The following is a 12,347-nucleotide window of genomic DNA, read 5'->3' on the forward strand; positions in this document are numbered from 1 at the left end:
AATCGTACTTTGTATAGCTAACGACGTCAGAGTTTATGGGCTCTCGCTATATCATATCAGCGAAATTTGCATAACAGTCCTTGAGAAACAGTGACCAAAAGCATTTACATTTACATCCTACCATGTCAACTGAGTACATATCTTAATTTAATTACTTAATGGCGTCGATATAGATTATTAATGATTTAGTAGCTGTGTTCGACTTCTTAAATTGTTCATACCAGCATGATTCCTTTTCAGCGAACAATCATTGGAAAGCACACTTAAAAATGGCATGCTAGTTTCGAGGAGGAATTTTAAAAGCAGGATTCTTTAAAAACACTGATGTCATCCAGTTGACCTTGGTGTATACATATATAAAGTGGTGACATGCTAGATTCTATATTATTATTTGTTGGATGATGCAGTATCCCTCGTTTAAGCTGATGATGCGACTAGCTGTTGTTCTGTGTTGTGTTAATCTAGCACTAAGGTAAGATGTGTACAGACACACACACAGAGAGAGAGAGAGAGAGAGAGAGAGAGAGAGAGAGAGAGAGAGAGAGAGAGAGAGAGAGAGAGAGAGAGAGAGAGAGAGAGAGAGAGAGAGAGAATTACAATTTACTTCTTAGTGTCCTGATTACTTTGACAAAAAATTGAAGGTAATGGATTAAACATAATTACATTTTCCACAGTCGTGAAATGATGTTATCAACATACCTTTAACTCACAACCATACCAATTGCATTCACTGAAATACATAATGGATAATTTTGAATTATTTGTTAAATCATTTCGGAATATTTATCAACGTATGTATACTGCACACATATGTTTGTTGTTTGGGGACAGATGGAATCAGTTTTTGAAACCCAGATTATTATTTTTTAATTTGGATTATTAACGAAAAGGTTCATGCATAACTGAATGGATATATCACGACACACCAGCACATACATAGAGATCGGCTACTGGGTGTCAAACAAGGAAAGTACTTTCAACATAGTTCGTCAAGGCAAATCCCGACATGACAGACTGTCGAGATAACATGAACATGTAGAATTTCATCGGTTCGAACGCTGAATGGTCGAGCGAAACAAGGACGAAGCTCCGAACGTTTTCCAAAGTAAACCCTTCTATTCTGCATTGAATGGTCGAAAAATACTTGGGTTAAACACTAGCCTTCTGTCGCACAAGTATGTCAGTCCCGTCAGAGGGAAATCAGTGTAATTAACAATATTTAGCTCGAACCTGTAATTCATTACATTTGAAGCAATAACAATATAGCCTACCCTTCAGTGCCGTCTATTTCATACGTATACAGGTAAGAGTAGCTGAGAATCATTATGTGTAGTATAATTTCAGTTTTCCAGGCCCGTAGGCAATGGGGGGGGGGGGGGGGGGGGCACCCCTCCATCGGTGACTTTCTTTTTTTTGCAATATGCCCCCGAATACCCATAAGCAACTCGAGCACTTAGCGCTCTCGTGTGAGGCACTTCGCTTAAACCACCACCCCCTCTCAAAATCCTGGCTACAGGCCTGGTCTTCGACACTTCTAGAGATGTTTCAGCAGATACACCTCGACTCTTTTGACAACTGAACAATCATCAGTCACCCAGTCGCACAATTCTTGCTTTTTTTCTGTTTGAATGTTTGTTGTAATACCATTTTAATAACCAACAGTTACTGTAGGCAAAGAATAATTCACAACAGAGTGTAATCTGTTTTATGTTCTTATTTTCTCTCAGTGACGTCAGGCAATTCATTTGGATTGAGAATCTCGAGCTTAGTGACGTTGCTGTTACAGACGGTGTCATATCTTCCGTAAATGATGTTGCGACGGTATTGGACTGTTCGAAGGATTGTAGACACAACCCAGATTGTTGGTCGTTTACGTACAACACTGATCTGACGTGCCATCTGCATTCTGTGAGACTTGCCAAGGCCAGTCCTGTCCATTCACCAGGATCGCGCCACTACTATCGTGTAGAAGGTAACTCAGTTGCTAAATTCTTTTTCAACTTTTGTTGTACATGAACCTGGCCGCTTGAACACCAGTTAAGTGTACGAAAACTCTTATTTGATCAAAGGCATTAGTTGAACATTCGGAGACTGTTATGCGCTGACGAAATGATTAAAAAACTCCTATTGGCCGAAAGTCGGCGTAATATATTGATTTGTCGCGGAAATCACTTTTATTCTGAAGGCAAATTGGTCTCGTTCGCGTCTGTTCGTTAATCTGGAAGCATTTTTTATATTTTGGAAACAAATTACAGAAAAATGCAATCTAAATAATGACATTAGAATGCTCCTAGATGTTCAAATTCATTAACCTATTAAACAAATGTGTGTTAAAACGTACACATTTACCGAATTTCATTGTAACGTGTCTTAGTTGAAGGCCTTCGGAATCATGTCGAGACATTCTGACTAAGGTTCATGTCTTCGGGCGTATGTCTGGTTAGATGCAATCTCGTTTTTGCTAACTCGTGATTTGTTAGTATAATCGTAAATAATAATTATCAACAGAAATATATCACGAGTAGCGGTCTATAAATTCATGTTTGACAGTAACCGAATTGAAGAATTCGTATCTTCCTACTAAGAATATTAATACATGTTTATCCGAAAGGTTTCTGGTCACACTGCAATGCACGTTTTGATATATAACACATTATCTGTAGGCAAATGTAAATTTTATCAGATACAAAATTTAGTATGATCTGAAACATTCTAAGTAGGGAAATGTAAATATTACGTACATTATGAAAATGTATAACAAAACGTATTTAAATATGCAATTTTATTCTTATTATCAGTACATGTGTTACAGCAAAAACAAAGTCAAGATCGACAGATAACTGTCCAGGTGAAGACGGGTACGTACTGCTTCAAGGTGTGAGTGTGTGCTTCAAAGTCTACCAGACAAAAACACGGTGGCTCAGGTCACAGGCACTTTGCAACAAGTCAGGCTCCAGGTTGATCGTCTTGGACACGGTAGAAAAACATACGGCTATCACCGAATACATCAAAACAAATATGGGTAAATATATAACTGTACAAACAAGATGAATGACCTTTTAACATGAAGGGATGTCAATTTCTTTGTCTGTAAGGGAACGGTAAATCTATATCTGTACAAGGGTGTTAAATGGACTTTTATCATGAATTACTGTCAGATACTTTTCTCTTTAAGTGAAGTACCACTCCGTATGACGGTACATAATTGATTTTGTTTTTATTTTGATTCAGTTTACTTATATAGAATATAACGTTTCCCCCAAAGTAAGTACTGTCTTGAAATGCCAGTATCTGTCCAGTCATGTTTCCAGTCACACGTCGAGGTGTTTAGGCAGTCCTCCCTCTATAAACGTCCTCCGAAGTTCATCACAGGATGGGAATTCTATGGCTTGTGCTACAGTTTTTCCATCAGATACAGTACTTTCCATGAGACTTCTGACTTGGCATCGATTTTTAGTGCTAAAGTTTGGGGAGTCATTAAAGCCTTAGAAGAAATCAAAGATTCGATTGCATCCAAATTTATTATTTTTACTGATTCACTTTCGTGTCTCCAAGCTTTACGCGATATGAAGCTGGACCATCCCTTAATTGGGATGGTGATACGAAAGTGTGTCTTTTTATCCATTGTTTATAAAGATAATGTATTTTGTTGGATGCCCAGCCATGTTGTCATCGAGGGTAATGAAACGGCAGATTCAGCTGTCAAAAGTAAAAGCAAAGTTTGTTGTATTTAACGACGCCACTAGAGCACGTTGATTTTTAATCTTATCATCGGCTATTGAACGTCAAACATATGGTAATTTTGACACTCGCTACATAGGCTACTCTTTTACGATAGGCAGCAAGGGATCTCTTATTTGCGCTTCCCACAGGCAGGATAGCACAAACCATGGCCTTTGTTGAACCAGTTATGGATCACTGGTCGGTGCAAGTGGTTTACACCTACCCATTTAGCCTTGCGGAGCACTCACTCAGGGTATGGAGTCGGTATCTAGATTAAATCCCATGCCTCGACTGAGATCCGAACCCAGTACCTACCAGCTTGTAGTCCGATGACTTAACCACTGCACCACCGAGGCCGGTGTTCAGCTGCCAAGTCTGCTTTGGATTTGCCTCATGCCGGGGTTGGTGTGCTTTATACTGATTTTAAATATAGTATTAACGAAGTTATCTTTTCGACTTGGCAACATGATTGGGACGGTGCGGTTGCGAACAAGCTTCATGCTATCAAGCCAGTCTTGGGAGAGTGGCATTCCTCCTATAGGCAGTGCAGGAAGGATGGAATAGTATTGTGTCGTGCTCGCATCGGTCATACATATTTGACCCATTCATTTATCTTAACGAAAGATCCTCCACCTCAGTGTGAGCACTGTCAGTGTCTTCTGACGGTGCGCTACATTTTAGTGGAGTGTAAGCATCTTAAAGAAACTCGAAAAGATATATTTGGCCAACGTAATGTGATGGAATCATTTCGATTCCATCCAGAATTTGTTTTACATTTTTTACGTGGTACTGACTTTTAATTTTATATGTCTGTGATATTTGTATTTTTTGCGCAGTTGCTTACACTGTGTTTTAATTTAACTGTTCAATTTTTGTATTGATGTTGATCATCACTTACTGTTTGCACTTACCATAGTTTGACACCCAATAGCCGATATATTTTTTGTGCTGGGGTGTCGTTAAAAAATTCATTCATTCATGTAGTCCTCTAAAGTTCCTTACATCCTTAAGAAGTTCACTACATCCTAAATATATTTAATGGGATATATATTCTAGCCATGTGTATCTTAAGGATGTATTATACTGGGGCCTGACAGTCCATCTATAGATAAAGCACGGGCAGCGATATATGTGGGGACGGACGGGGGGGGGGGGGGGGGGGGGGGGGGGGGGGGGGGGGGGGGGGGGGGGGTAAAGTTTGTTTCCCTTAAAGACATCACTAGAGAACACTGATTTATTAATAAGCGGCTATTGGATGTCAAACACTTGGTAACCGTAACATATAGACTAAATAGAAAACTGCTACATGTTTCCATTGGCATCAAATTTGCATGCACCTTCCAACAGACAGGACAACACATAACACGGTCTTTGATATACCAGTCGTGGTGTAATATGGCTGGGACAGGAGACAAAACGATCAGAGAATGAGTCTAATGCAGTGATTACAACCTACGACGCAAGGACCTCGGACGATTCAAAACATTCTATCGTTTTCCAAAAATTATTTTACTCTTGACTTGTTATATTTATGTTAGTCATCACTTATTTTCCATATTTACCTGAGTTGACATCGAATAGCCGATGGGGTTGCATTAAACATATAGTTATTCATTCATTCATTCAATCAATCAATTGATCATTCTTATTATTACACAGATGAGATGAGGTATTGGATTGGCTTGACTGATAAAAAAAGGGAAGGCGTGTTTCTCTGGGAAAATGGAAACAATGTCAGCTACGCACCATGGAAACCAGGCAGTCCGAACAATGATATGCTTGACGAAGATTGTGTTATATTAGTTACACACACAAATTGGTGGAACGACATTAACTGCAACTGGCGATATTATTACATATGCGAAAAGTTACTTTGATTGAATTCCAATATAATCCAGCTACACCACGCGAGTAAACGATATGAACTGCAACATTACAACATAGAATAAAGATTACGAGACAAAATATGTGTGTTCTCTATGTAGTGAAACCCATCTAAACATTACAAACATGGCTAAATTGAGCCCAATGTAAAACGTGTGGTTTCGATCGGTTTGGATTGAGGTAAACATATGTGTTATATTTTGTTCATTATTAAATATAAAAAAGTATACACGGTGAAATAATGTCTTGTTATACACATAGTAATGAAAATATTGATTTTTGAGCAAGCACATAAATAGTATTCGCTGAAGTCTATATTTAATTATGTAGTGAAAACAGGGCCGTAGCTAGGATGTTTTGTTGGGGGGGGGGGGGGGGCAACTGAGTAGCTAATAGTCTAAATGGCCTCAATTTTGACCAGACATTTTAATAACTAATAATTTGTTTTCCAAATTCCGTCCACCTCAAACTCACCCTTCCTCCTCCTGCCCCGAAATGGGTCACTGGCGAAGTCCGAGGCTAAGTTCGGGCTGGGCGTGCCTGAACCTTCGGGATATGGGAACGTTAATAGAGTTCCCTTCCTTCCTACATTTTAAACTATTGTTGTTGGTTTTGTTGATGGGTTGTTGGTTTTTGGTGGGGTTTGGGTTTTGTTTTTGTTTGTTTGTTTGTTTGTTGTTGTTTTTGTTTGTTTGTTTGTTTGTTGTTTTTGTTTGTTGTTGTTTGTTTGTTTGTTGTTGTTTTTTGTGTGTGTTTTTTTGTGTTTTGGGGGGGGGGGGGGGGGGGGGGGGGTAAATTATGTTGTATATAGAAACTTTTATTGTATATTTGTAATAAGATTGATGTGTGGCTGTTTATGGTAAAATTCACATCATTTTTAAAATTGATGCTCTCTAGCAGAAGTGTTTCTGGTTTTTTTAGCTATTTACTCTTACTCTAATAATGTTGTACTTGTATATATGTTAATGTTATTGTATATTTGTAATTAGATTGGTGTATGATACTTTTACAGCACATTCGTTGGTTGCTTTAAAATCGATGCTTTCTGGCAGGAGCATTTCTGTTGAATAGCTAACGATATAATATGTTTTATTCTTTCCAAGTTTTAATATTGTGACACGTTTAATTTTAAGTTTATCTCAAGCATTCTTTTATTACTACTATTTTGTTGTATTTTGGTTAATTTTATTATAATTCAATCAAGGCTGGATGGTCCGAATTGTTAAACATTAAAACCTCGTTATTAAAAAGACACATGTAGAGGCCCGCCGGATTGTATCCTACTCCGCAGAGTTGATACATACTAAGTAGATAACATTTCCATTTAACCTCTCCACTGGACTGTATGCAAAGCCTCATCCATTCATTGTCCGCCAGGGGACGACTACTAGGTAAATATGTTAATTAATGTTTATTTTTGGACTGACCTTCTAACATGGCGTGCAATTCAATAGTATTTATGTTCATACTACACAAGTAATTTAAATAACACCCACCTCCATATTGTGGCTTAAATTACAATCAATATATATTTTAGTTTACTATTTTATTCCAAATCAAATGTATCCCTTCAATACAAACTGCCTCTTTTTGTCCTGGATAGGAGATCTGGGGCAAATCAGAACTCGTGCCCAGGATGGACGTGCCTGAACCTTCAGTGGATATGGCACGTTAATAGAGTTTTCCTGCGTTCCTCCTGCAATATTTATTATACAGAATGGTACCGTGGCTTACACTACCCTGCACAGGCGCCTGAAATTTCTATAAAATATGATCAATTATTAAATGTTATTTCTATTAAGAGCTATCTATCCCAATGCACATGGCAAACCAACTGAAAACTCATGCCATCGCTGTCTGCCTGAGAACACAAATCGAACTTTTACATTGTAATAGTCAGTTCGATCAATCTAATATAGAAACAAACGGGCCAAACTTGAAAGTCTTTCAAAATGGATCAAGTCAAAACGCGATACTGTCATTGGTCGAATGCATAAACTGCGAAAGCACTTTAGCCACAGCTATCTGTGATACCGAGAAATGTTATTTCTATTAAGAACGGTCTATGACCAGTGCCCACTGATAATAACATAAAAATTGTACATGCCATCACTATCTGAGTCTGGCTGCCCTACATGAACGAACTTTCTGACAATGTGCCCACTGATAATATCATCTAATATTGTACTAGTCGGCACTATCTGAAAGTCTGGCTGAATAGATACATGAATACGCGACACTGTCGGTGCCCGAATGCATAAACTGCGAAAGCACTTGTACAAGTCACACCTACCACTATCTGAGTCTGGCTGCCCTACATGAACGGTTTCTGACAGTGCCCACTAATAATAACATAACCACCATATGACATTGTACAAGCACCATTACATTAATTGGTTTCTAAGTAAACTTGAAATTGACAAAAGTTCAACTAGTGACACATATAAGGCCAATATGTTGTCTGAGGAAGAAATATGTCTTCGCACATTTCGCTTGAATTTAAAATCTAAGGACATGTCCATTCCTCTTCTTTATTAGATTCCAAAACTGCATACGAATCCATACAAGGGAAAAGTGGACTTTCAGTATATTGCCAAATGTCTGCAAGGCAAGAGGTATTAATCACATGTGGATTCGCAAGAACCCGAAAGATTTACCTAAAATTGTCCTATTGTAATCCAGAAAAAAGATCACGAGAGTTAAAATATTTATTGTTTCCAAACTGTACACAACGATCCCCCACGACAAACTTAGTTCATTCTTTAATCAAGGGTGCACGTGTTAATACAACAAGTAAACAGAATGAATGAATGAATGAATGAATGAATAATTGAGTGAGTGGATGTTTAACGACACCCCAACACATAAAAATACATATATCTATTGGTTGTCAAAAATAATATTTACATTAAGAATAAAATATATATAATTATGTAAAACCACAGTGTAAATAGTTGTGGTGAAAAGTATAAAAGAATGCAAATACCAAGGTATATATGTATATTTTAAAACTTTGTATAGAAATCAATGTGCTTTAAAAACGTTTAAATTAATTCTGTTTGCAATTTAAAAGATTTCAAAATGTTTCTGCTTCCAAATATGTCGCTTAACGTCGGCTTCAGATGATTACGCTCGACCACTATGTGGTGTACAGACAGGATACACTGACAATATTCACACCGAGGATGAGGGTTCTTCTTTAAAGTAAATGAAATAATATGAAATATATATATATATATATATATATATATATATATATATATATATATATTCTTTAAAAAAGATGGGGAACTCTAATAAGAATTTACAATTGGCAAAATTGTAAGGTATATTAGCTGTGGAGAATGGTTATATGATAATAGAGAATTAATTGGGCAAACATTACAACCGGTAGGTCAGTACTACAGTTGGTTTTATGACCACCAAAGATCTTGAAGGACGATTGGGGTCAGAAGTGAAATTTGAAAGTTGACGTTTTTTAATCAGTAAATCGCAAATTCAAACAATAAAAAATGAATAAAAACAAAACAATAACAACTGTATGATCAACAGAATGAAATGATTGACAGAAATAATGTTCCACTTTGATCAATCGACCTTCTTGGAAATTGTCAAAATCGAGAATGACACCTCATGCACATGTACGGGGCAACTGCGTGATGCACGTGCAAACTATGGAATGTGTTTTGGTTTGTTGGTAAACAGACTTGAACGTTCTTTACTAGGATGTTTATGGTCAAAACGTATGTTCGGTCTAATAGTTGATATTAACATTAATATTTCAGGTTCCCCTACTTTTTTTTCAAGAATATATATCTATGGTCAAAATGAATTTTGACAATTCACTGAGACTAAAAGTAGATCAAGACAGAAGTATACTAAGACAGGCATAAGTGAAATGTCGGAGTTCGTCATTGGCAACACACACACACACACACACACACACACACACACACACACACACACACACACACACACACACACACACACACACACACACACACACACACACATATATATATATATATATATATATATATATATATATATATATATATATATCACATTTGGGGATAGAACATATAGACAGGAAGTAGGTATCCCTATTGGCACCAACTATGCTACATTACTCGCCGATATGTGATGCAACTACAACTTGACAGTGATCATAAACAATGTCTTCTGACCAACGAGCGGAAATCCAAGATCTGCCACAGAGATAACCCTTGAACCTTACGTGATGTGCAGACGAAAGTGTGGGCGACTGGCGACGATCGCCGTCTTGTTGACCAATAAAATTAGTTTTTAGCTATTTACTCTTACTCTAATTATGTTGTACTTGCATATATGTTAATTCTATTGAATATTTGTAATTAAATTGGTGTATGGCACTTTTACTGGATGGCCCGAATTGTTAAACATTAAAACCTCGTTATTAAAAATGGCACGTGTGGAGACCCACTGAAATGTATCCTACTACTCAGAACTGATCAATACTAAGTAGATAACATTTCCATTTAACCTCTCCACTGGACTGGATGCAAAGCCTCATCCATTCATTGTCCGCCAGTGGACGACTACTAGGCCAATGTGTTGATTACTGTTTATTTTTTGGCTGGCCTTCTAACATGGCGTGCAATTCAGTAGTATTTATATTCATACTACGCAAGTAATTTAAATAACACCCACCTCCATATTGTGGCTTAAATTAGAATCAATATATATTTTATTTTACTAATTTATTCCAAATTAAATGTATCCCTTCATTACAAACTCCTTTTTTTATCCTGAACAGGAGATCTGACGCAAATCAGAACTCGTGCCCAGGATGGACGTGCCTGAACCTACAGTAGATATGGGCACGTTAATGGAGTTTTCCTTCCTTCCTCTTGCAATATTTATTATACAGAACGGTACCGTGGCTTACACTACCCTGCACAGCTGCCTGAAATTTCTATAAAATATGATCAATTATTAAATGTTATTTCTATTAAAAGCTATCTATCCCAATGCACATGGCAAACCAACTGAACACTCAGGCTATCACTGTCTGGATGAGAACACAAATCGAACTTTTACATTGTAATAGTCAGTTCGATCAATCTGATATAGAAACTAATGGGCCAAACTTGAAAGTCTTTCAGAATGGATCAAGTCAATACGCGACACTATCATCCACTTTCATCCACAGCTATCTGTGATACAGAAAGAAAGAAAGAAATGTTTTATTTAACGACGCACTCAACGCATTGTATTTACGGTCATATGGCGTCAAACATATGGTTAAGGACTACACAGATTTTGAGAGGAAACCCGCTGTCGCCACTACATGGGCTAATCTTTCCGATTAGCAGCAAGGGATCTTTTATTTGTGCTTCCCACAGGCAGGATGGCACAAACCATGGCCTTTTTTGAACCAGTTATGGATCACTGGTCGGTGCAAGTGGTTTACACCTACCCATTGAGCCTTGCGGAACACTCACTCAGGGTTTGGAGTCGGTATCTGGATTAAAAATCCCATGCCTCGACTGGGATCCGAACCCAGTACCTACCAGCCTGTAGACCGATGGCCTAACCACGACGCCACCGAGGCCGGTCTGTCATACAGTCTGGCTGACATAAATGAACGGTTTCTGACAGTGCCCACTGATAATAACATAACCATCATATGACATTGTACAAGTACCATTACATTAATTGGTTTTAAGGAAACTTAAAATTGACAAAAATGCATCTAGTGCTACATATAAGGCCAATATGTTGTCTGAGGAAGAAATATGTTTTCGCACATTTCGCTTGAATTTAAAATCTAAGGGCATGTCCATTCCTCTTCTTTATTAGATTCCAAAACTTCATAAGAATCAATACAAGGGAAAAATACACTTTCAATATATTGCCAAAGGTCTTCAAGGCAAGAGGTATTAATCTCATGTGGATTCGCAAGAACCCCAAAGACTGACCTAAAATTATCCTGTTGTAATCCAGAAAAAAAGTTCACCAGAGTTAAAACATTTGATTTTTCAAAACTGTTCACAACAAACTTAAGGAAACACTCCATTCCTTGATCAAGGGTGCACGTGTTACTAAAACAAGTAAACGGAATGAATGAATGATCGAATGATGATAAATATATGAAAATAGTATTTACATTAAGAATAAAATATGTAATAATTATATAATTATAAGTAAATAATTATGTAAAACCACAATGTAAAGAGTTGTGGTGAAAAGTATAATGCAATGAATATACCAAGTTATATATGTATATTTTAAAACTTCGTATAGAAATCAAAGCGCTTTAAAGTCTTTTAAATTAATGCTGGGTGCAATTTAAAAGATTCCAAAACATTTCTGTTTACAAATATGTCGTTTGTCGTCGGCTTCAGATGATTACACTCCACCACTCTGTAGTGTACAGACAGGATACACTGACAATATTCACAAGGATGAGGACTCTTATTTAAAGTAAATGAAGTATATATATATATATTCATGATCTTCAATGGATCTTGACAATTTGCAGAGACTGACAGTAGATCAAAGAAAGAAAGAAAGAAAGAAGTGTTTTATTTAACGACGCACTCAACACATTTTATTTACGGTTATATGGCGTCAGACATATGGTTAAGGACCACACAGATTTTTTTAGAGGAAACCCGCTGTCGCCACATAGGCTACTCTTTTTACGACAAGCAGCAAGGGATCTTTTATTTGCGCATCCCACAGGCAGGATAGCACAA

General features: G+C 37.2%; 1 protein-coding gene across 1 annotated transcript; it reads left to right on the forward strand.

Moving 5' to 3' along the window:
• Window positions 1–296: 296 nt before the first annotated feature.
• On the forward strand, window positions 297–6,214 carry LOC121387963 (C-type lectin domain family 4 member G-like). Its single transcript, XM_041519146.1, has 4 exons — window positions 297–472; window positions 1,728–1,972; window positions 2,813–3,022; window positions 5,383–6,214. Exons 1-4 carry the CDS (start codon window positions 399–401, stop codon window positions 5,598–5,600), a joined length of 747 nt encoding a protein of 248 aa, XP_041375080.1. The 5' UTR covers window positions 297–398; the 3' UTR covers window positions 5,601–6,214.
• Window positions 6,215–12,347: the final 6,133 nt, after the last annotated feature.

This window comes from Gigantopelta aegis, chromosome 14 (assembly GCF_016097555.1).
Source record: "Gigantopelta aegis isolate Gae_Host chromosome 14, Gae_host_genome, whole genome shotgun sequence".
Taxonomy (NCBI): domain Eukaryota; kingdom Metazoa; phylum Mollusca; class Gastropoda; order Neomphalida; family Peltospiridae; genus Gigantopelta; species Gigantopelta aegis.